The 26,153-nt window shown below is 41.3% G+C and overlaps 1 protein-coding gene across 1 annotated transcript; it reads right to left on the reverse strand.

The window, feature by feature from the left end:
- Positions 1-7,810: 7,810 nt before the first annotated feature.
- On the reverse strand, positions 7,811-9,790 carry LOC120108619. The gene is made up of 3 exons (XM_039122276.1): positions 9,195-9,790; positions 7,880-9,016; positions 7,811-7,814 (listed from the first exon to the last, which is right to left on the reverse strand). Exons 1-3 carry the CDS (start codon positions 9,788-9,790, stop codon positions 7,811-7,813), a joined length of 1,737 nt encoding a protein of 578 aa, XP_038978204.1.
- Positions 9,791-26,153: the final 16,363 nt, after the last annotated feature.

Here is a 26,153-nt window from a genome sequence, read left to right on the forward strand (position 1 = left end):
TGATTTGTTCGATCAACTTGGCAAGGCACGATGGATTTCCAAGTTGGATCTTCGCAGCGGGTGCTATCAGGTTCGCGTGGCGGAGGAGGACATTGAGAAGACTGCATGTGTGACAAGGTACGGAAGCTTCGAGTACCTTGTCATGCCTTTTGGCCTCACCAACGTGCCAGCAACTTTCTGTGCTTTGATGCAGCGTGTACTCCACGACTTCATCGATAAATTCGCGATAGTATACTTGGATGACATTGTTGTGTACAGCCGAACGTTGGATGAGCATGTGGCACACCTGAGGTAAGTCTTCTCTATCCTACGACAGCACCAACTCTTTGTGAAGAGGGAGAAGTGTGTGTTTGCGCAGCGGAGGGTGCCGTTCCTTGGGCACATCATTGGGGATGGAAGGCTCAAGATGGATCCCTTGAAAATTTCAGCCATAGCCGAGTAGGAGGTACCTACACGTGTTACACACTTACGCTCTTTTCTTGCCTTGGCAAATTACTATTGGAGTTTCATCACCGGATATTCAAAGTTATGCGCCCCACTGACGGATTTGTTAAAGAAGGGTCGACCATGGCGGTGGTCAAACCAATGTCAGGAGGCATTTGATCGTCTCAAGCAGGCGGTCACGGTGGAGCCGGTCCTCGTGCGACCGGACTTTTCTATTTCTTTTGAAGTCCACACTGACGCATCAGATTTCGCCATTGGAGGGGTGCTCATGCAGGAAGGGCACCCAGTGGCCTACGAGAGTCGGAAGTTGAACGACACCGAGCGCAGGTATACGGTTCATGAAAAGAAGATGACTGCGACTGTGCATTGTCCTCGAACCTGGCGTCATTACCTCCTCGGATCTAAGTTTGTTGTGCGCACGGATAACGTGGCCCAAGCGGGTGAGATGGCAGCAATTTTTTTGCTGAATTCGATTTTGACATCGAGTACAAACCAGGCCGAACTAATTCGGTCCCTGATACCTTGAGTAGGAAGGCATAGTTGGCTGCGGTTTCTTCCTTTTTCGGACCAGCAAGTAACCTAATGGAAAGGGTCAAGACTGAGATGGAGAAGGATCCATGGGCCACTTCAATGGGTGAACTCATCAAAGACGGCAAGGCGCGCTGTTTCTGGACCGAAGGAGGGCTGATTTTGATACGAGGGCGACGTGTCTATGTGCCTTTAGGTGGAGGGCTGAGGCGCGAGGTGTTGCGAGAACACCATGATTCTATGTGGCCGGGACACCAGGGGGTGCATCGGACCCAAGCTCTCATAGAACATAACTACTATTGGCCACAGCTCTATCATGGTCATGGTGGATCGCTTCTCGAAGTATGGTGTCTTCATTCCAGCACCTACTACTTGCCATGCGGAGGACGTGGCGCGGTTGTTCTTCACATATGTGGTGAAATATTGGGGGATACCGCGGAGCATCGTTTCTGATCGCGATGCTCGCTTCACGGGGAGGTTCTGGATGGAGTTATTTCGGATACTTGGAACGGAGTTGAAGATGTCCACAGCCTTTCACCCTCAGACTGATGGCCAAACAGAGCGAACCAATGCATTATTGGAGATGTATTTGAGGCACTATGTGGGAGCCAACCATCGGGATTGGGTGTGACTCATGGACCAAGCCCAATTCAGCTACAACTTACAGCGATCGGAGTCGACGGGTAAATCACCGTTTGAGGTGATTACAGGGCTGCCACCAGACACTCCGGGAAGTATCGCAGTGGACTAGATGGGACGTAGTCCGACCGTCTATAGGTTCGTGAGGGATCTGAAGGAGGATACAGATTTGGTTCAGGCCTCCTTGTCGAAGGCGACCAAACGAATGAAGAAATGGGCTGACATAAAGTGGCGGGCAGCTGATTTCAGGTTGGTGATCGGGTATTGGTGAAGCTTTACCATCACATGAAATTGAAATCAGGCTACTGCAAAGCACTTGTGAGGAGGTATGAAGGTCCCTTCATCATCACACATCGAATTGGAGAGACAGCGTACCGATTATTGCTGCCTTCCATGTTGAAAGTGCACCCGATGTTCCACGTGTTCTTGTTGAAACCGTTCAAAGAGGACACAACTGACCCTTCTCGGGCTCAAAGCGGGCGAGCTCCAGTGGCCATACGCGTTCATTACACCAAGAAGGTTTCTGAAATCAAGGGGGACAGGAAAAAGGGTAACTGTGTGCAATACTTAGTCCGATGGAAAGGACTATCATATTCGGAAACAAGCTGGGAGTATGGTGACGAACTATGGCAGTTCGAGGACATCATCAATGAGTACCGCCTAGCCTTATCAGGGGCGACTTCGGCTTAGGTGGGGGAGGGTGTCACGGCACCTCAAATCGGGGCTGGACCGGACGCGAATCAAGGTATAAACCAGATCGGGTCGTTGAATGGGTTCGAGGTCTGACCATGCTTTCTAGAGATTTGGAAAACTTGGAGAACAAATCTGGACCCTAGGATCACCTAGGGAAACGTGTGCAAGATCTAGGAGGAATACCCAAGAGCATGGGGCCGTGGGCACGTGCTCCAAAATGGATGAAGCTACTCCACAACCGCTAGCTATTTGTGCTGATGGTGCTACTACTCGTATGGCTAATCAGTTGGCTATTAAGGCAAAGGACTCGCTTGAAAAAAAGAAGATGAAAGGGTCGGGTGGCAAGGGCAAGAAAGGGCAGAAATACTACTCCCCGAGGGGGGGTAAATGGAGGTAATCCTTTATGGAGCTTGATTTCTCTCTCTTTTCTTAGTTTTAATGATTATTGGCTGTTGGAATGTTAGGGCTTTGAATGACCCTTTCAAGCATTCAGAAGTGCAACAACTTATTCGAAAGGAAAGACTATCACTTTGTGGTTTGGTGGAAACTAAAGTTCAAGAGAAAAATAAAGAAAATGTGACGAACACCATCTTTCGAAATTGGGGTTTACTGTGCAACTATAATGCTTCTTCTCATGGATGGATTTGGATTGGTTGGAATCCTCAGGAGGTGGATGTGGTTCTTATAAATTCATCCGACCAAGTGATGCATGTGCATGTTAGGGATCTTGCTAAGGATTCCTCTTTCATTGTCTCGATTGTGTATAGTGATAATTGCCCTATTAAGCGGAGTGAATTGTGGGCTGATTTAGTTTCTCGCAGTGTAGGATGGGAATCTTCTCCATGGGTGCTCATGGGGGACTTCAATGCTATAAAGTCACAAGAGGAGATGGTTGGGGGCTCTCATAGTTGGCCTTCTTGGCAGAATGACCTTGCTACTTGTTTATTTCAATCTGGCCTAAGTGATTTACGACAGAATGGCAGTCTCTTCACATGGTCTAATCGGCAGGACAAGGCTCCTATTATGAAGAAGCTAGACCGGGTCCTTGCCAATTTGACATGGGAGTGTGACTTTTCGGGCTCTGAAGCTTACTTTCCTGCCTCCGGTGTTTTGGATCATTCTCCAATGGTGGTAACACTTGCTCCCTTACCTTCGCAAAAAACACCATTTAAATTCTTTGATCTTTGGGCTGAGCATCCGTAATTTCTATCGGTGGTAGCTAAGGCATGGGCTATAGATGTAAAAGGAAGTCTGATGTATCAACTATGCCATAAGTTGAAGCATTTGAAAGGAGAGTTGAAAAAGTTCAATAAGGAGTTCTTTGCAAAGTTACCTCGGCGAGTGGTGTGAGCTAAAGAGGCTTTGGAGGAGGTACAACGTATGATTCAGCATCATCCCCTTGACTCGACTTTTCACACCGAGGAGTCAAGGCTCATTAAGGATTATTTGGAGTTGAGCAGAGCGGAAGAAAATTTTTTGAAGCAAAAGGCTCGGGTTCAGTGGCTGAATTTGGGAGACAAGAATTCGAGGTTCTTCTTCCAATCTATGAAGCTTTTTCAGAGTCGTAGCAAGATCACATCTGTTTCTACTGATGATGGGGCTCGGGTGGAGACTCCGGGTGAGGTCAGTGACATCATTGTGCAGTTCTTTCAGAATCTTCTAGGTTCTCATGAGGTTGCGGGTGTTGATGAGGACATGCTTCAGCGAGTCCTTCCAAAGCGGCTCACTAAGATTCAGAGGGAGGATTTAGATCCATCTGTTTCAGATGACGAAATAAAGATGGTGATGTTCTCTTTGAAGGACAACAAGGCTCCCAGTCCGAATGGTTTTAGTGCTGGCTTCTTTAAGAAGGCTTGGAATATAGTTGGGGCAGATGTCATAGTGGCAATCCAATCTTTTTTCTCCTTCGGGCATCTTCTGAAACAAGTAAATGCTACAACACTTTCTTTGATTCCTAAGGTTCAAAACCCTACCTAGGTAAAGGACTTTAGACCAATTTCTTGTTGTAACACTGTTTACAAGTGTATTGCAAAGCTCATAGCAAATAGGGTGAAGGTGGTACTTCCGGGATTGGTGGGACCTTTCCAAACGGCCTTTGTTGCGAGTCGACGTATTAGTGGTAATATTATCCTCTGCCAAGAGTTATTGTGGAACTATCATCGCTCTGGTGGCTCTTCGAGATGTGCTCTTAAGGTGGATCTAATGAAGGCATATGACTCCATTCGGTGGGATTTTTTACTGGCTGTATTACGTGTTATGGAGTTTCCAGATAGAGTTGTTAGATGGATTGCGGAGTGTATCTCCGCTACTCGCTTCTCCATCTCTATTAATGGCAAACTTCATGGATTCTTCCCTGGGGTTCGGGGCTTGTGGCAAGGGGATCCTATGTCACCTTATCTTTTTGTCCTAGCCATGGAGGTCTTTTGACAAGAACCCACCAGGAGACCTGCCCTAGGAACCCTTGAATCAATTTGCTATACTTGCCCCGAGATCGCTAGAAAAACAAGTTGTAGGAGATCAGATTAGAACTCTAAGGAAACTAAGTCCTTAAAACCCTAATCCTTGAAGACGCCACAAAGGTTGATCACTCCCTTTGATAAGTCAGAATTTTGTATTCTAATCCAAGAACACAAAAGAGCATAGCAAAGCTTGCCAACACTTTAATTCATTCATAATAATCCCTTGGTTACATATGGCAGCCTTTATATAGGCTTCAAACTAAGCTATTGGAAAGGACACCATCCCCTTTCCAAGGCAATAAGTAAAAAACGTTTTCCAAGTCACAACTTCCAAGTTACAACTTCAAAATAATAAATGACACAACTTTCAAGGTTCCTAACTACGAAGTACATGAATAACTTAGGAAAAACGAGTTGACAAGTCAAAACTTCATGTACAAGTAATTAGGAACACAACAAGACTCAAGCCCAAAAGTACCCACGAAAAATGGGCCTAAATAGCATCTCCACATGGATCAGCCTTGTTTAATGGCTCCAAGCTTTGTTCTTCAGCATTTACTATGTAAAGATAAGTGATCAATCTTGGTGAAGCCTTAGAGTCTTCTAGAGCAGCCTCCTTCTCTTGAATTTCCATGACTAGTCCATATAAAGCTTCTTTCATTTGTTTTGCCCTTGCTCTAGTCATTGGACCTCCAATTCCTTGTAATGGATCTTTGGAATTAGCTTGAACCATTCGGCCAGCCCCTTGATCTCTATCATTCCCTCCCTCCTCGAAAGGATTCGTCCTCGAATCACCTACATCAAATAAGGATAAATCAGCAACATTAAAAGTAGCACTAATATTACTATAGTTGCTTGGCAAATCCAGCTTGTAGGCGTTGTCATTGATCCTCTCTAAGACTTGAAAAGGTCCATCTCCTCTAGGCTGTAGTTTGGATTTTCGTTGTGTTAGAAACCGTTCTTTCCTCATATGCACCCAGACCCAATCACCAGGTTCAAAAACAATCTTTACACGACCTTTGTTGGCTTGCTTAGCATATTGCTCATTCTTCTTTTCAATGTTAGCCCGAACCTTGGCATGTAAATCCTTCACAAATTCTGCCTTTTGCTTTCCATCAAGATTAGCACGTTCTTTAGTAGGCAAAGATAGAATATCCAAGGGAGTTAAAGGATTAAAGCCATAGACAACTTCAAAAGGTGAAAATGAAGTAGAAGAATGAACAGTTCTGTTGTATGCAAACTCAATGTGCGGTAAACATTTTTCCCATTGCCTTAAGTTCTTTTGAATGATGGTACGTAACAAAGTAGTGAGTGTCCTATTAACTACTTCAATTTGTCCATCCGTTTGAGAATGTGCAACAGTAGAAAATAAGAGTTTAGTTCCTAATTTATTCCACAAGGTGCGCCAAAAATGACTTAGGAACTTCACATCTCTATCACTAACAATTGTCTTAGGCAAACCATGCAAACGAACTATGTCTTTAAAGAACAAGTCAGCAATATGTATTGCATCATTGGTTTTAGAACATGCAATGAAATGAGCCATTTTGCTAAATCTATCAACAACAACAAATATGCTGTCCTTTCCACTTTGAGACCTTGGTAATCCTAAAACAAAATCCATAGAAATATCAATCCAAGGTTGGTTAGGGACGGGTAAAGGTGTATGCAAGCCATGTGGTAAAACTTTAGATTTCGCTTGTCTACATGTAATGCATTTATCATAAACAGCTTGCACATCATGCTTCATGTTAGGCCAATAAAAATGTTCATGCAAGATATCTAAAGTCTTTTGCACACCAAAATGTCCCATCAGACCACCCCCATGAGTTTCTCTGACAAGCAATTCACGGATAGAACAAATAGGCACACACAACTGATTTTTCTTAAATAGAAATCCGTCATGCCTATAATACTCACCAGATGCACTCTTTTTGCATGTATTCCATGTTTGGCAGAAATCAGAATCATTGGCATACAAGTCCTTAATCAATTCAAAACCAAGTAACTTAGTTTGCAAGGTAGTAAGTAAAGCATACCTTCGAGACAACGCGTCAGCAACGATATTTTCTTTTCCATGTTTGTACTTGATGAAATAAGGAAATGTTTCTATGAACTCCAGCCACTTAGCATGCCTCTTATTAAGCTTACCCTGGGATTTCAAGAACTTCAAGCTCTCATGATCAGAATGAATGATGAATTCCCTCGGCCACAAGTAATGCTGCCATGTTTGAAGAGTTCTCACTAATGCATAAAGTTCTTTGTCATATGTTGGATAATTCAAGGCTGCCCCACTTAGCTTTTCACTAAAATAAGCAATTGGTTTGGAATCTTGCATCAAAACAGCTCCTATTCCAATTCCGGATGCATCACATTCAACTTCAAAAGCTTTATCAAAGTTAGGCAAACTTAACAAAGGTGCATTAGTTAGCTTATCTTTCAAATCAGTGAAAGCTTGTTCATGCTGATCATTCCACTTAAAAATAACATTCTTTTTAACAAGTTCATTTAAAGGTGCAGCAATAGAACTGAAATTTTTAACAAACCTTCGATAAAAACTTGCTAAACCATGAAAACTTCTTACCTCGTTCGCATTCTTAGGTGTAGGCCAGTCCCTGATTGCCTTCACCTTCTCCTCATCCATGCTAATACCTTGAGAACTAACAACAAAACCAAGAAATACAACAGATTCCATGCAAAATGTACACTTCTTAAGATTAGCATATAATTGGTGTTCTCTCAATTTGCTAAAAACAGCATGCAAATGTTGTTCATGTTCATCCAAGTTCTTACTATAGACTAAAATATCATCAAAGTAAACTACCACAAATTGACCTATGAAAGCATGCAAAACATGATTCATCAATCTCATGAAAGTACTAGGTGCATTAGTTAAACCAAAAGGCATCACTAACCACTCATACAATCCATATTTAGTTTTGAATGATGTCTTCCATTCATCTCCCTCTTTCATACGAATTTGATAGTGGCCATTTCTCAAATCAATTTTAGAAAACAAACAAGAGCCATGTAATTCATCAAGCATATCATCTAATCTTGGGATAGGATGTCTATACTTAACTGTTATTTTGTTGATGGCTCGGCAATCCACACACATGCGCCATGTTCCATCTTTCTTTGGGACTAGGATGACAGGAACCGAACATGGGCTAAGACTTTCTCTGACAATTCCCTTTTTCACCAGCTCATCCACTTGCCTTTGGATTTCCTTTGTTTCTTCGGGATTAGCTCTATATGCAGGTCTGTTTGGAATGGTAGAACCGGGCATGAAGTCTATTTGATGCTCAATGCCTCTTAAGGGTGGTAGTCCATTAGGAATCTCTTTTGGAAATATGTCCTCAAATTCCTGCAATAAAGTCACAACAACACTAGGCAAGGAGGGGTTAAGATCGTTAGTAGAAAGATAAACATCCTTGTACATAAGTACAAGTAGTTGCTGTCTTGAGAACATAACACTCTTAACCTCATTTTTTTCAGCAAACACACTCATTTTTTTACTTTTCTCTTTTTTTTGAATACTTTTCTCTCTGCTCTCAATCTCACTCCTTTCATTTGCATTTTTCCTCTCGGACTCACCTTCTCTCTTTTTACACTCTCTCGCTATCCGAATCTGATCTTCATAAGCTTGCAAAGGTTTGAGAGGGGTTAGGACTACAGTGCGGTTGTTCATCATAAAAGAATAATGGTTTTTGTATCCATTGTGTGTAACCTTCCTATCAAACTTCCATGGTCGTCCAAGCAAAATATGACTAGCATGCATTGGTGCCACATCACAAAGAATCTCATCTGTGTATTTGCCAATTGAAAATGAAACGAGCACTTGCTTGTTTACCCTCACTTCTCCACATTCATTTAACCATTGCAACTTGTATGGATTAGGATGCTTCATGGTGGGTAACTCCAGCTTATCAACTAACAAAGTACTAGCAACATTAGTGCAGCTTCCGCTATCAATAATCATGGTACATACCTTTCCCTTCACATGACATCTAGTATGGAAAATATGTTCACGTTGCTCCTTATCACCATCATCCTTAGGCTGGATGCTTAGTGCTCTTCTTGTCACCAACATATCTCCATGTACAGGTTCTTCAATGTCAATATCACTGCAATTTTCTAAGGGTGGCATCTCATCCTCACTTGAACTAGCACTTTCAATGTCACCATTCTCCAACATAATCATAATCCTCTTGTTTGGGCATTGGGAAGCAATATGCCCAAATCCTTGGCACCTAAAACACTTAACATTACGTGATTTTAGAAGAAGTGTTAGTTTCAGTTTTACCTTTTGAAATAGCAACCGAATCTTTTGGCTTTGCATCTTCTTTTGTTTTTGAGGCAGATTTGTTATCCTTCCAATTAGACTTCCATGTGGAACTAGAAGCCAAACCCGATTTGGATCCTTTGGACTTGATTTGCTTTTCTATTTTGATGGCCTTGTGCAACAGCTCCTCCATCTCCACATAGTGTTGCAATTCAACCACATTAGCAACCTCTTTGTTTAAGCCTCCAATAAATCTTACCATGGTAGCCTCTCGATCTTCCTCTATATTAGCTTTAATCATTGCCATCTCCATTTCTTTATAATAGTCTTCCACACTCATGGAGCCTTGAACCAGCCTTTGTAACTTTCTATGTAAATCTCTATAGTAATGGCTAGGTACAAATCTCTTGCGCATTACCAATTTCATATCTTCCCATGACCGAATTGGCCTTTCTCCAATCCTTCGCCGACTAATCATCAATTGATCCCACCATATGCTTGCATAATCCGTGAACTCAACGGCTGCCAATTTCACCTTTTTCTCATTTGAATAGTTGTGACAATCAAACACATGTTCAACTTTTCTCTCCCATTCCAAGTAAAGTTCGGGATCATTCTTTCCTTGAAAGATAGGAATCTTCATCTTGATGCTGCCCAGATTATTATCTTTTGAATCATCGGCCTTCTTTCCCCTTCTAGAGTAAGATTCATAATCTAAATCTTCTTCATCATCTTCAAACATCTGCCCCCTCAAAGGTTTGATTCTGCTTGGTGATTCCAAATCATCCATTCGTGCACCAAGCTTAGTAAGTTGATCAGCAATGGCTTTCATCCATAACTTCATATCAACATCTGGTTGTTCACTACCTCCACTACTCATCTTTGTATGCTGCAATCAAAAGATTAGTATAAACAGAATAGGTCCTCACACACTCCTCTCTCGGGTGGACACTCTTTTATGGCTTTTTCTTGATGATGAACTCACACTCTTGCCTTTTACCACTCAAGCCAGCCCTCTTTATGTTCTTGAAAGAATCAAAATCAACAAATCACAAAGAGCGATCAGATGGATGGTGGCAAATCTCCAAGAAAATCAGAATTTTAAGGACTTCGATGAGGCAAATGGTACTCACAAGAAAAATTGTCTTAAAGCATCAAGAACATAAGAAGACTTCAAAAGGAAGTAAAGGATATGTAATAGAAACAACTAGAAAGCAAGGAGAAATAAGAACAAGCTAAGCAGCCTTGTAATACGTAAAACGGTCTTGTAACAAGTGAAACAACCTTGCAACAAGGGGTCTTCAGCTTTGCAACAAGTGAAACAGCCTTGTAATTAATGCCCCTTAATCAATAACCTTCTTTCTTTCTTTCTTTCTTTCTTTCTTTTCTTTTCTTTTTTTTTCGTTTTTTTTTTCGTTTTTTTTTTTCGTCTTTTTTTTTTTTTTTTTTGAATCAAACTAAGTAACAGAAGATTAAAGAACAAAACAGATTAGAGGAAACAAGAAACACAAGGAACTGAAAAAAAACAGAAATAAGAGAACGAACAAAGAAACTTAAAGAAATAAAATAAGAACAAAGGAACAAAGATGATAAAGGATAAGTAACCTGATTTCAAGAACCAAAGCTCTGATACCAAATGACAAGAACCCACCAGGAGACCTGCCCTAGGAACCCTTGAATCAATTTGCTATACTTGCCCCGAGATCGCTAGAAAAACAAGTTGTAGGAGATCAGATTAGAACTCTAAGGAAACTAAGTCCTTAAAACCCTAATCCTTGAAGACGCCACAAAGGTTGATCACTCCCTTTGATAAGTCAGAATTTTGTATTCTAATCCAAGAACACAAAAGAGCATAGCAAAGCTTGCCAACACTTTAATTCATTCATAATAATCCCTTGGTTACATATGGCAGCCTTTATATAGGCTTCAAACTAAGCTATTGGAAAGGACACCATCCCCTTTCCAAGGCAATAAGTAAAAAACGTTTTCCAAGTCACAACTTCCAAGTTACAACTTCAAAATAATAAATGATACAACTTTCAAGGTTCCTAACGACGAAGTACATGAATAACTTAGGAAAAACGAGTTGACAAGTCAAAACTTCATGTACAAGTAATTAGGAACACAACAAGACTCAAGCCCAAAAGTACCCACGAAAAATGGGCCTAAATAGCATCTCCACATGGATCAGCCTTGTTTAATGGCTCCAAGCTTTGTTCTTCAGCATTTACTATGTAAAGATAAGTTATCAATCTTGGTGAAGCCTTAGAGTCTTCTAGAGCAGCCTCCTTCTCTTGAATTTCCATGACTAGTCCATATAAAGCTTCTTTCATTTGTTTTGCCCTTGCTCTAGTCATTGGACCTCCAATTCCTTGTAATGGATCTTTGGAATTAGCTTGAACCATTCGGCCAGCCCCTTGATCTCTATCATCTTTTCGGGTCTGATGGCTAATATGGTAAGGGACAGTGGTTTCAAGTACCATTGGCGTTGTGAAAGAAAAAAGATCTCTCACTTGTGCTATACAGATGATCTTATGATTTTCTGTAAAGCGAATTTGGCTTCTGTGTCTTTGATCGGTGGTTGTCTTCAGCAATTTCGAGACTTCTCTGGACTTATACCAAATCCAGATAAGAGCAGCATGTTCATTTGTGGAGTGCCTTCCGAGCTTCGAGTGCAGCTTTTGGATATCCTCAGGTATAATGAAGGAGTGCTTCCGATTAGGTATCTTGGTGTGCCACTTATAACGACTAAGTTAAAGGCTACTGATTGTAAGGTGTTGGTGGACCGGATTATTGCCAAAACCAAGAGTTGGACTTGCCGTGCTCTCTCCTTTGCGGGTAGATTACAACTCATCAAATCTATTTTGTTTTCCATCCCAGTTTATTGGTCCTCCTTATTCATCTTGCCCAAATCAATTATTAAGAAGGTGGAATCCACTTTACGCTCTTTCCTTTGGAAGGGTTGTGAGCTTAGCACTAGAGGTGCGAAGGTAGCAAGGGACAATATTTGTTTGCCTAAGGAGGGGGGGTTTGGGCATTAAGAACATGGTGACTTAGAATAGGGCAGCCATGACCAAACACTTATGGGCTCTCTGTAATGATGACGGTAACTCTCTTTGGTCTTCTTGGGTTCGCTCTTATCTTTTGCGAGGCTGAAGTATTTGGGAGATCAAATGCCCCAGGGATTGCTCTTGGAGTTGGCCAAAGATTCTTAGTCTTCGCAGCCTTGTCCGATGGAAGATGAGATATCGAGTGGGCAGTGGGAGTAGTATTTCACTTTGGTTTGACCATTGGCATCCCCTTGGTCCTCTTATTGAGGTGTTTGGGGAAAGGTTTATTTATGATTCTGGCCTTGGGCAGAATGCCAAGGTGGAGGCTATTATTGATGGCTAGAAGTGGCACTGGCCTATCTCTCGCTCTCCTGCATGGCTTGAGCTCATTAGTAGTACTCCTACTTCATTCCGGTCAGATAGCAGAAGGCCGGATGTCTTGCAGTGGATTGATGCTTCGAAGGGTTTCTTCTCTGTTCGTGGTGTTTGGGAGTCGTTGCGCCCGCGTCATAGTAGAGTGGACTGGTGGAAGCTTGTTTGGCATAGCCGAGCTATTCCAAGGATGTCCTTTATTCTTTGGTTAGCCATCCGGGATGCCTTGTATACTAAAGCTAAGCTTATACGCTTTGGCATTATTCAGGTCGCCCAATGTGTTTTGTGTGGGGGTGGGCATGAGGATGTGGATCATTTATTTTTTGAGTGCCCATTCTCTCAGCGCATCCGGTCCGTTCTTTGTGGCAAGTGTAATATTCCGTGGGCCTCGCGTAGATGGATGGATACGATCTCTTGGCTTTCTCACATGGATGGTCGTTCACTCTTGGGTCGAGCTGCGAAGCTTATGCTGGCAGCTGCGGTCTACTACATTTGGAGGGAACGTAATGCTCGTTTGCATGGCGATGGCCCTACACATGAGTGTGTTCTTCTGAGAGAGATTACTTTTTGTATTGTGACTCCGATTAATCTCACACAGGGTGTGATTCCATCTTCTGCTAATAGATGGCTTCACAAATCATGGGGATTCTCTGATGATATCTTTTGACACTCTCATCATTTTGTTCTTACAATCTTTGTAGTTAGTTGTTGTGGCTAGAGAGGTTTGCCCTCCTAGCCTTTGATTTCTGGGGTATGCCCCTGTGCATTTGTACGTCATTTCTTCAATTTGGATATACACACTTACCTCTATCCAAAAAGAATACATGCTAGTTCATCATTAGCAGGAAAGCTGCTGCAACGAGACTGATTCAGCGTTGTGGGCTTATCTCGAGGCATGGACTGAATCCAAGAAATTGGGATGCATGAAAATGTGTGCCACTGATGGAGGAACGTGGCATAAGTCTCTAGAAGGCAAGGGACATGTTTTAACACGTTTTTATAACTGAAAACGTGTATGGTTAGAAGACGTGGCTGTAACGCTATTTCCACGCGGTTTCACTTTGAGGGGCATTTCGGGAACTCTACAGAGGTCTGTTCAAAGTGGGAAAGGTGCCATCTGGAAGGGTGTTTCGTTCCGAATCCAACGAATCCAGTTTCATGGTAATCCGAGTTTGTTTGGAGCACGAACTTGGCTGTTTTATCTGATTGCGCAGAATCTTGCAGGAATCGGGGTTTTCCTATCTTATCTAGAATTCATCCTTATCTTGTACATCGGAAGTTGAGTAGGACCCTCAAAGGGGAGGGATTGGTATCGAGTAGAGCTCAAGAGATCAGAGAGACCAGGAGAGCTTATTGTAATCAGTTGAGTGGTTATTCAATAAATTCTCTTCCATTGTATTTCTCTTTCTCCTTCATAATATTTTCTAGTGTTGTGCTTTGCTGCATTATTGTTGTTAGGCATGACTTAAGTCATAGGGACGAGGTTCCCATGCCAGGAAGGCTGATCGGTTATCTTCGGTAGACCGAGCCGTACGTTGTTGGGATCCACTCTGAGATCCCTTCGTACGTGACAAAGGACTCGACAAAAAAAATTTTCGTTTGATTCACCCATTTTGGTTCCAATAAGCCCAAAAATCATCTCACCCCAAAGACCAAAAAAATTTCATGGAAATTTTGCTGAATTGTGCTTCTAAAAATCTAATCACCCATATCCCTTGTTTTCTTACTTTTGAACTTGAACTCCCTTGGTGAGTTCTTGATGAATTGTTGTTGGAAAAAGGATTATCGGGTGGAAAAAGGCAAGAGTGGAATCATGTCTCGCAATAGTGTCGAAGGTGCTACGGGAGTGGCTGATCCAAAGCTGTTTATGGAGGCGATGATGGGTGAGATGAGGCGTATAATGAGGTTGGAGTTAGAGCAGGTTCATGAGCGGATGGATCGGATGGAGAATACATGTTTGGAGCAGCCACAAAATGCTCCTAACTTGCGTAGGAGGGAAAGAGTCCAACATCGGGGAGTGAGAGATGAAGATGGAGAGTATTATGGGGCTGGTTTTGATGAAGAAGAAGATCGGGATTCGGTTGTTGGTAATAGGAGATATGGAGGGCAGTTTAGAGAAGATAAGAATCGGGAAGATAACAACTTGGGTAGTATTAAGATGAAAATTCCAGCGTTTCAAGGAAGAAACGACCACGAGGCTTATCTTGAGTGGGAGAAAAATGTAGAGTTAGTGTTCGATTGCCACAACTACTCCGAAATGAAGAAGGTAAAACTTGCTGCCATTGAATTTTCTAACTATGCTATTGTGTGGTGGGATCAGTTAGTGTTGAACAAGCGGCGAAATAGGAAACGACCAGTAGAGATGTGGGAAGAGATGAAAATAGTGATGAGGAAGCGGTTTGTGCCCAGCTATTACCATCAGGTGTTGTACAATAAATTGCAAACGCTCAGATAAGGTAACCGGAGTGTGGAGGATTATCATCAAGAGATGGAGATTGCTATGATCCGGGCTAATATTGAAGAAGACCGAGAGGCTACTATGGCTAGGTTCTTGAATGGCTTGAATTAAGAAATTCATGATAGGGTGGAGATGCAGCATTATGTGGAATTGGAGGATATGGTGCACATGGCCATCAAGGTGAAGCAACAACTCAAGAGGAGGGGTGGTACACGTCCATCCCATAATTCGGGTTTTTCCCCATGGAAACCGAGTCATGTGAAGAAAGAGGAGAAACCAGCTGCAAAACCCAAATTTGAGCCAAAACAAGAGACAACCAACCATGGCACTCTAGGTAAATCTGACCCTTCCACTTCTCGAAATCGTGACATTAAGTGTTTTAAATGTCAAGGCAGAGGTCACATAGCAAGTCAATGCCCGAACAAAAGAGTCATGGTGATAAGGGGTAATGGAGAGATCGAAACCGACGATGAGTCCAATACCGACTCTATGCCACCATTGGAGGACGTGGATAATGAAGAATATGCGGTCCAAGGTGAATTGTTGGTGTCAAGAAGACTTCCAAGCTTGAAAGCAAAAGAAGTTGAAGAAGTGCAGCGGGAGAACATCTTTCATACTAGGTTCTATGTCAAAGACAAGATATGTAGTATGATTGTTGATGGAAGAAGTTGTACTAATGTTGCACGCATAACCTTGGTGGAGAAATTAGGATTGCCCATACTGAAACATCCTAGGCCATACAAGTTACAATGGCCGAATGATAGCAGCGAGGTAAAGGTGAATAAGCAGGTTTTGGTTTCATTCCGCATCGAAAAACATGAAGATGAAGTTTGTGTGTAGTTCCGATGCAAGCTGGACGTTTACTATTAGGCCGACCGTGGCAATTCGATCGGAGAGTTAAGCATGATGGCTTCACCGACAAATACTTGTTCGTGCTCAACCAAAAACCCATCACTCTTGGACCGATGATAGCGAAACAGGTTTATGACGATCAAGTGAGGTTGCAAAAAGAGAGTGATCAAAAGAAAGAGAGTGAGCAAAAGAAAAAGAGTGAAAATCGGAGAGTGGCCGAACAAAATGAGAGAGAAAAAGAAAATCAAAATTCAGCCATTGAGAGAAATTCAAAGAAAAAACAAAAGAATTTCTATGCAAAAGTGAGTGAGATTAAGTGAGCAATGTTTTCAAATCAGCCGATGATTGTACTTTTGTACAAGGAGGCATTTTTAAACACTAACGAACTTGACCCTGCTTTGTCCAGTTCTGTTGTTTTTCTTTTGCAGGAATTTGAGGATGTCTTTCCCGAGGAAACACCACATGGATTACCATCAATTCGAGGGATTGAACATCAAATTGACTTTGTTCCCGGAGCGACAATTCCAAACCGACCAGCCTATAGGAGCAATCCCGAGGAGACAAAGGAGCTTCAACGGCAGGTAAGTGAGTTGTTGGAGAAGGGTTACATGAGGGAGAGCATGAGTCCGTGCGCCGTTCCAGTTTTACTTGTACCTAAGAAGGATGGGATGTGGAGAATGTGCGTTGATTGTCAAGCCATCAACAACATAGTGGTAAAGTATCGTCATCCTATTCCTCGCTTAGATGACATGTTAGATGAGTTGCATGGTTCTTGTGTGTTCTCGAAGATTGATTTAAAGAGTGGTTATCATCAGATTAGAATGAAAAGAAGGAGATAAATGGAAAAACTGCTTTTAAAACAAAATATGGTTTGTATGAATGGTTAGTTATGCCTTTTGGTTTGACAAATGCACCAAGCACTTTTATGAGACTTATGAATCATGTTTTGCATGCATTTATAGGCAGGTTTGTTGTTGTCTATTTTGATGATATACTCATTTATAGCAAAAACTTGGATGATTATGTTGTACATTTGAAATCGGTTTTAGATGTGCTTAGGAAAGAAAAGTTATTTGCTAACATGAAGAAGTGTACTTTTTGCACCGATAAGCTTGTATTTCTGGGATTTGTTGTTAGTGCACAAGGCTTACAAGTTGATGAAGAGAAGGTACGAGCAATCCAAGAGTGGCCGAGTCCCACAAGTGTAGGCAATGTTCGTAGTTTTTATGGACTTGCTAGTTTTTACCGACGGTTTGTGAAGGACTTTAGTAGCATAGCCGCACCACTTACCAAAGTGATCAAGAAGAACGTCAGATTTAGATGGGGAGAAGAACAAGAGAAGGCATTTCAGCTAATCAAAGAGAAACTAACCAACGCCCCCTTATTGTCTTTACCTAACTTTTCTAAAACGTTTGAGATTGAATGTGATGCTTCAGGTATTGGTGTAGGCGCAGTTCTTATGCAGGAGCGACGACTAATTGCTTCCTTCAGCGAGAAATTAAGCGGGGCAGCCTTAAACTACCCGACTTATGATAAGGAGTTGTATGCATTGGTTCGAGCTTTGGATACATGGCAGCACTACCTATGGCCTAAGGAGTTGATTCGCACCGATCATGAGTCCTTGAAACACTTGAAGGGCCAACACAAGCTAAATAAAAGGCATGCACATTGGGTAGAGTTCATTGAGACATTTCCATATGTCATCCGGTATAACAAGGTAAGGAGAATGTGGTCGCCGACGCACTTTCTCGCAGGTATGCATTACTCTCTACACTTGATGCAAAATTGCTTGGATTTGAACACATTAAAAGTTTATACATTGATGACCATAAATTTTGTGAAGAGTACCAGCCTTTTTTGAAAAACGCTTGTGGAAAGTTCTTTAGACATGATGGGTTCTTGTTTCGAGAAAATAAGTTATGTGTGCCTAACTATTCTTTGAGGGATTTGTTAGTGTAGGAATCCCATGGAAGGGGATTAATGGGACATTTTGGAGTAGCTAAGACCTTAGCTATTTTGTAGGAACACTTCTATTGGCCACACATGAAATGAGATGTTGAGCGTATTTGTGGTAGATGTGTTACATGTAAGAAAGCTAAATCCAAAGTGCAGCCCAACGGTTTGTATACTCCTTTGCCCATTCCGAGTGAGCCTTGGATTGATATTTCAATGGACTTTGTGTTAGGATTACCTAGGACTAAACGTGGAAGAGATTCGATTTTTGTGGTTGTGGATAGATTTTCTAAGATGGCACACTTTATTCTATGTCACAAAACAGATGATGCTTCGCGTGTTGCTGATTTGTTCTTTAGGGAGATTGTGAGATTACATGGCATGCCTAGAACCATTGTTTCGGATAAAGATGCTATGTTCTTGAGCTACTTTTGGAAGACTTTGTGGTGTAAGCTAGGTACCAAGCTTTTGTTTTCTACTACTTGTCACCCACAAACTGATGGTCAAACCGAAGTAGTGAACAGGACTTTGTCTACTTTGTCGAGGGCTAGATTAAAAAGAACAGCAAAACATGGGAGGATTGTTTGCCGAACGTTGAGTTTGCTTATAATCGTGCTATTCATTCTGCTACTAAGTTTTCACCGTTTGAAATTATTTATGGTTTTAATCCTTTGACTCCATTGGGTTTATCTCCATTATCTATTTCTGAGCGTGTTAATTTGGATGGAAAGAAAAAGGTTGAATTTGTGAAACAGATACATGAGAAGGCAAGGCTCAATATAGAGAGGAGAACAGAGCAATATGCAAACAAGCCAACAAAGGGCGACACAAGCTGATTTTTGAACCCGGAGATTGGGTTTGGTTGCATATGAGAAAAGAGAGATTTCCGGCGCAAAGACGTTCCAAGCTGCTTCCAAGAGGGGATGGTCCTTTCCAAGTTCTAGAGCGCATCAATGACAACGCTTACAAGCTAGATTTGCCCAATGAGTACAATGTTAGTGCTACTTTCAATATTACTGATTTGAGTCCTTTTGATGTAGGTGATGATTTGAGGGCAAATCCTTTTCAAGAGGAGGGGAATGATGCAAATAATGGCATGACTTCAAAGGAACCCGTTCAAGTTCCAACTAGGCCAGTTACAAGAGCACGAGCTAAAGTGTTCAAGGAGGCATTAAACGGGCTGGTTAAAGAAGTTTGGGCTCAAGCAAATTTGTGGAGATCCATTGAAGGTGATGAACATGTTCCACAAGGCTGGAATTCCATAATTCAAGCTGTGAAATAATCCGGAAGAAATCCTCAAAGATTGCAGCACAATTGGCGTGTTATTGGGGCTTAGTCTTTGGTTGCTTTCCCATTTTGACTCATCAAGGAGAATACGTGGCTGCGATTTCAAGCAACCTTTTCAAGACAGCTCATTTACTTTCCTTATTTGATATTTTAAGTTCATAATTTTGATTTTGTAAGAAGAAAGGAATCAGAAAATTCCTTGTTTCCTTTTTAGTTGTTTAGGCGAATTTAAGGCAGCCTATTTTTGGGTTTTCTTTTTTCGTAGCTGCAAATTCGTGGACCATTTGTATTTAAAAAGCCTTTGGCTTATTCGAAGGGGGCAGATTATATTTTTCAAAAAATTGGTGAGTTTTTATTCTCTTTGGTTCTTTGAAGGACTATTCGAACTTATCAGAATTTTCCGTGGCATTCATCATCGACTTATCAAGCGGATTCTCACTACCATTTGCGGCGTCTTCCTTATACCAAGGTTCTTGTTTCGCATTAAACAACAGGTTGAGGTCAAACATACCAAGGTAGGTCGAGGTCTCCCAACCAAACCTGATCATGAGTGTTCTTGGGTTTCCCTATTGTTTGACGGGTCTTGTTATTCTTGACGAGGTTCGCATCAGCTCTTAATCTTTGGCACTTGACGGTTAGGTCAACAAATAAAACTAGAGCACCTTCTCTGATACCACTTGTTGCCTAGAAGACAATCCAAGAGGGGGGGTGAATTAGGTCCTTTAAAAATTAAGCTACTTAAAATTTTGCTGATGAAGGCTAAGTTAATTTTATGCCAAAACAATTAAAGCAATTACAAAAAAGCGGTAAATAATGCAATAGGCCACAACATATATACACAAGTTTTATAGTGGTTTGGAGCTAACCCTTGCTCCTATGTCCACTTCCCAAACTCACTTGAAAATTCACTATAATCCTCATGTTACAGCTTGGTTGTTTTACAAGATCACAACCCAACTCATTGTTTTACCTGGGATCACAACGAACCTAGTTGGTTTTCCTTGGATCACCAATTAGAATCAAATCCCAACCAAACTTGGTTGTACACAAATCAATTCACATGCTTGGATAATGCCTTAACCTCTTGATTCAATCCTCTGATTGAATCAAGTTATAAGATATGAAAGCAATGTTTTAACAAAGTACAATTTTCTTAAATGTAAGCAGATGCAGCAAATATAAACTATGAAATGAGAGAAAAAAAGGCTTGGAATGAAGGCTGCTAAAGAGGTTGGATTCTTTCTTTCTTGATCCTCCTCAGATGGCTCAAATTGCTTGAGGATCACGCGGCTTGAAAATTGAGAAGAACAAAAAGATCACTCTTAGAAGCTCTTCTTCTCTTTTGACTTGAAATTCTTCACCAACGCTCAAAGATTGTTCTTCTCTTTTAATGCGCTTTAATGCTCATTCACATCTCCTGAAGAATAGTTAAAAATACCTTCTTATAGTCCATTTTCCATAAAACTAGCCGTTGGAGTCCCAGTAAACTTGGAGTCAACTCGGGCATTCTGGGAGACAGCTCGCCTAAGGTAGGAGATGTCTCGTGCCTATTGGGAGTCAACTCGTGATCGGGCTCTTCAACAATTGCCTTCTGTTATTTTTTCAGGAGACGACTCGTGACACTCTGGAGTCGGCTCGCGTTCTGCCTCATTAAAACTTCTGTCTTTCCTGAAGGATATGGCTCGCGCACAGTAGGAGACGTCTCTCGTTCTGCTTCCAAAATACGGTCTTCTGTCTTTACTGAGAGAGATGGCTTGCGCACCATCGGAGATGTTTTGCATTCTACTCGGAGAAAACTGCTTTCTACTTTTCTTCTGTAGGAGACGGCTGGCGCTTCGGGGAGTCGACTAGCACTTTCAACCTTATGTCTTTTGGCTAGAGACGTCTCGTCTCAGCAAGGAGTCGACTCGGGAGCGTGCCAATTGAACCTCTTAGTACCAAAGACGTCTCGTGACTTGTGGGAGACATCTCGTGAACTATCCATTTGTAAAATATAGTTCAACACTTCTCCCAGCCCATCTCAAAACCTCTGAAATCTTTCCTAATGAATTTATCATAATATTTTGTTTATTTTCTCCTGAAATACTAACTTAAATTCATTAGTATAATAAGAAATATACTCAAGTGTTTTGGGCTCATCAAAATCAAATAAGGGATCAACAATCTCTCTTTTTTTGATGATGACAAAGCACTGAGTATATGAAAGTAAGATTACATACACTAAGTAAATATTGTTCAGGTAAGCACTTGATCCTACAATTTGTGTCAGAGCTTAAAAGGAAATATAAACATATAATCAAAGCATGTTAAACTAAAATTAGAGCAATTGCTTTAAATTTTGAACATTAAGCTCCCCCTTTCATTTGCAATTGAGTATCCTCTATTTATACTTAAGTATGAGCTAATTTTCGATGCCATAACCAGCTAGTCTCACTATTTTTGATTTTCATAGCTACCAAACAATCTATGTTTTTCATGAGTATTTGATTTAAATCAACCAAATACACATTTCCATGTCTATGTCTAGTAAATATTATACCACAATCATTTATACTAGAGACTAGACACATAGATGATTCAAAAGTTACAATATATCCTTTGTCACAGAATTGACTGATGCTTAGTAAATTATGTTTTAAGCCATCTACTAATAAAACATTTTCAATAAAAGTTGTTGGAGTGATCCGAATGTTACCAATACCAATGATCTTGCCTTTGCCATTATCACCAAAGGAAACTATTCCTCCTTTCTTTTTGAGGAACATAAATTGGGATTCATCCCCTGTCCTATGTCTAGAGCACCCACTGTCCAAGTACCATCTTCTGTTTGATTCATGGGATGCTAGAAACTCCTGTAAAGTAGAATTTAGGCTTTCATCTTAGGCACCCAAGTTGTCTTTGGTCCTTGCAGGTTAGCAATAATACTTCCTTTTGGAATATCTTCTTAATTGAAACATTGTTTGTAAGATTTTGGCTTATAAGATTGCATGCAATGTACTTCTGTTTCTGTTTATCTAACTTGCAGAATACAGATTTCGGTTGAATATAAGAACACTTTACAAACATATTTTTCAGAGATTTCTATTTTCTCCATGGATTATATCCTAATCCAGCCTTATCATAGACAACTTTCTGACTTTCAAGAATTAGATTTAATTTTTCAGAACTTGGATGAATTTGTCTACTATAGGTTTCCGTTTATCAACTTCTTTAGCTAACTTCTGATTTTCTTCATGCAGTTCCCTTTTATTTTTCAGAAGCAAAGCATTTTTCTTTTCAAAGGATTGATTCTTAATTTTCAGCTCCTTATTCTTTAAGATAAGTTTTTTTATATTCAATCATTAGCTCAGAAAAAAAGCATCTTGAAATTCATCAAAAGTGAAATCATATTTAGTATCTAAGTATACCTCATTTTCGTGTACTATTAGACACCAATTTGCGGCTTCCTGTTGCTGTTCTTCTTCTCCAGAGCTGAAATCATCACTGTCACTCCAAGTAGCCAGCATAGCTTTCTTCTTCAAACTTTTTAGAGCCTGTTTTAATAAGGGACAGTCAGTTCTAAAGTGTCCTAGCTTTTTGCATTCATAGCAAACATATTGCTCCTTGTTATTTTTCTTGCTTTGCTCCCCCTTGATTACAGGCCTTTTCTTGAAGTTTTCTCTTTTTCTTCTGAAAAACTTTCTGAACCTTCTTGTATTCAGGGCTATTTTCTCACTGTTATCAGACTCAAATAACTCGCTCTCATCTTCATGTTGAGTGGACTTAAGAGCAATTGTTCTACGCTTCTTGGTTCATCTTAGGTTCTTTTTCATTGAAAGCTCACGAGTCATTAAGGAACCCAGCAATTCTTCCAGTGGGAGAGAGTTGAGATCTTTGGCTTCTTGGAATGCAGTGACCTTTGCTTCCCATGCTCTAGGAAGAGACTAAGGATTTTTCGAACAAGATCTACCAAGGCTTTTCAAGCCGTTTATAATATCTGTGAATCCAGTAAACATTTCAGTTATAGACTCATTATTTCCATTTTAAATAGTTCATATTTATGTACAAGAATACAGATTTTAGATTCTTTGACCTGGTTAGGGCCTTCATGTGTAACTTCCAGCTGTCACATACGAAGGGATCTCAGAGCGGATCCCAACAATGTGTTAGGTCACACCTAACAATAATAATGCAGCGAAGCACGACACCAGAAAATACCACGAAGGAGAAGGAGAAATACAGGAGAAGAGAACTTTATTGAATAACCATTCAACTGATTACAATAAGCTCTCCTAGTCTCTCCAGCTCTACCTAATACCAACCCTCTCCCCTTTGAAGGTCCTCTTATAGAGGAGCAACCTCCAATTACAAGTCCCTCACGAACTCCACTACCCATGTACAAGATAAGGATGAATCCAAGATAAGATAGGAAAACCCCCATTTCCGCAGGATTCTGCACAATCAGATAAAACGGACAAGTTCGTACACCAACCGAACTCGGATTACCACAAAACTAGATTCGTTGGATTCGGAACGAAAAATCCTTCCAGATGGACCTTTTCTACTTTGAACGAACCTCTGTAGAGTTCCCAAAGTGCCTCTTAACATGAGAACGTGTGGAAACAGCGTTATAGCCATGTTTTCTAACCATATATCTTTCAGTTATGAAAATATTTTAAAACGTGTCCCTTGCCTTCTAGAGACTTATGCCATGTTCCTCTATAGTGGCACACATTTCCATGCATCCCAATTTCCCGAATTCAGTCCATAAGCCCACAACACTGAATCAGTCTCGTTGCAGCAGCTTTCCTCCTAATGATGAGCTAGCATGTATTCTTGCCAATACACTCCTTGGAGCATGTGCCCCCATCCCCATGCTCTTGGGTATTACTCCTAGATCTTGCACACGTTTCCCTATGTGATCCTAGGGGCCAGATTTGGTCTCCAAGTTGCCCAAATCTCCAGAAAGCACGATCAGACCTCGAACCCGTCCAACGACCCATTCTAGTTTATACTTTGATCTGCGTCTGATCCAGCCCCGATTCGAGGAAACGTGACACCCTCCCCCACCTAAGCCAAAGTCGTCCCCGATGAGGCTAGGCGGTACTCATTGATGATATCCTCGAACTGCTATAGTTTGTCACCATACTCTCGGCTTGCTTCTGAATTTGATAGTCCTTTCCATCGGACTAAGTATTGCACACGGTTACCCTTATTCCTGTCTGCCTTGATTTCAGAAACCTTCTTGGTGTAATGAACTCGTACGGCCACTGGAGCTCGCCCGCTTTGAGCCCAAAAAGGGTCAGTTGTGTCCTCTATGAACGGTTTCAACAGGGACATGTGGAACACCGAGTGCACTTTCAGCTTGGAAGGCAGCGATAATCGGCACGCTGTCTCTCCAATTTGATGTGTGATGATGAAGGGACCTTCATACCTTCTCACGAGTGCTTTGTGGTAGCCCGACTTCAAATTTATGTGATGGTAAAGATTCACCAATACCCGATCACCAACCTGAAATTTAGCTGCCCGCCGCTTTATGTCAGCCCACTTCTTCATCCGTTTGGTCGCCTTCAACAAGGAGACCTGAACCAAATCTGTATCCTCCTTCAGATCCCTCACGAACCAGTAGGCAGTCGGACTACATGCGATACTTCCTGGAGTGTCTGGTTGCAGCCCTGTAATCACCTCAAACGGTGATTTACCCATCGACTCCAATCGATGTAAGTTGTAGCTGAATTGGGCTAGGTAGTCCCAATCCCGCTGGTTTGCACTCACATAGTGCCTCAAATACATCTCCAATAATGCATTGGTTCGCTTTGTTTGGCCATCAGTCTAAGGGTGGAAGGCCGTGGACATCTTCAGCTCCATTCCAAGTATCTGAATAACTCCGTCCAGAACATCCTCGTGAAGCGAGCATTGCGATCAGAAACGATACTCCACGGTATCCCTCAATATTTCACCACATATGTGAAGAACAACCACGCCACGTCCTCCGACTTTACCATGGCTTGTAGCTGGGTAAGCAAAGACATACCGATGACCATCTCGTAGTCATTGATCGGGGCAACCACCGCTGCCACGACGCAGTCCATGCACCGAATTGGATCTCAACATCCTTTGACATTCCGCTTGTAGCTATCTCTGTGGAGTTGATGATAGAGATCAAGGGGCTGGCCGAATGGTTCAAGCTAATTCCAAAGATCCATTACAAGGAATTGGAGGTCCAATGACTAGAGCAAGGGCAAAACAAATGAAAGAAGCTTTATATGGACTAGTCATGGAAATTCAAGAGAAGGAGGCTGCTCTAGAAGACTCTAAGGCTTCACCAAGATTGATCACTTATCTTTACATAGTAAATGTTGAAGAACAAAGCTTGGAGCCATTAAACAAGGCTGATCCACGTGGAGATGCTATTTAGGCCCATTTTTCGTGGGTACTTTTGGGCTTGAGTCTTGTTGTGTTCCTAATTACTTGTACATGAAGTTTTGACTTGTCAACTCGTTTTTCCTAAGTTATTCATGTACTTCGTAGTTAGGAACCTTGAAAGTTGTGTCATTTATTATTTTGAAGTTGTAACTTGGAAGTTGTGACTTGGAAAACGTTTTTTACTTATTGCCTTGGAAAGGGGATGGTGTCCTTTCCAATAGCTTAGTTTGAAGCCTATATAAAGGCTGCCATATGTAACCAAGGGATTATTATGAATGAATTAAAGTGTTGGCAAGCTTTGCTATGCTCTTTTGTGTTCTTGGATTAGAATACAAAATTCTGACTTATCAAAGGGAGTGATCAACCTTTGTGGCGTCTTCAAGGATTAGGGTTTTAAGGACTTAGTTTCCTTAGAGTTCTAATCTGATCTCCTACAACTTGTTTTTCTAGCAATCTCGGGGCAAGTATAGCAAATTGATTCAAGGGTTCCTAGGGCAGGTCTCCTGGTGGGTTCTTGTCATTTGGTATCAGAGCTTTGGTTCTTGAAATCAGGTTACTTATCCTTTATCATCTTTGTTCCTTTGTTCTTATTTTATTTCTTTAAGTTTCTTTGTTCGTTCTCTTATTTCTGTTTTTTTTTCAGTTCCTTGTGTTTCTTGTTTCCTCTAATCTGTTTTGTTCTTTAATCTTCTGTTACTTAGTTTGATTCAAAAAAAAAAAAAAAAAGA

The sequence above is a fragment of the Phoenix dactylifera genome, unplaced genomic scaffold, assembly GCF_009389715.1.
Source record: "Phoenix dactylifera cultivar Barhee BC4 unplaced genomic scaffold, palm_55x_up_171113_PBpolish2nd_filt_p 001434F, whole genome shotgun sequence".
In the NCBI taxonomy this organism is placed as follows: Eukaryota; Viridiplantae; Streptophyta; class Magnoliopsida; order Arecales; family Arecaceae; genus Phoenix; species Phoenix dactylifera.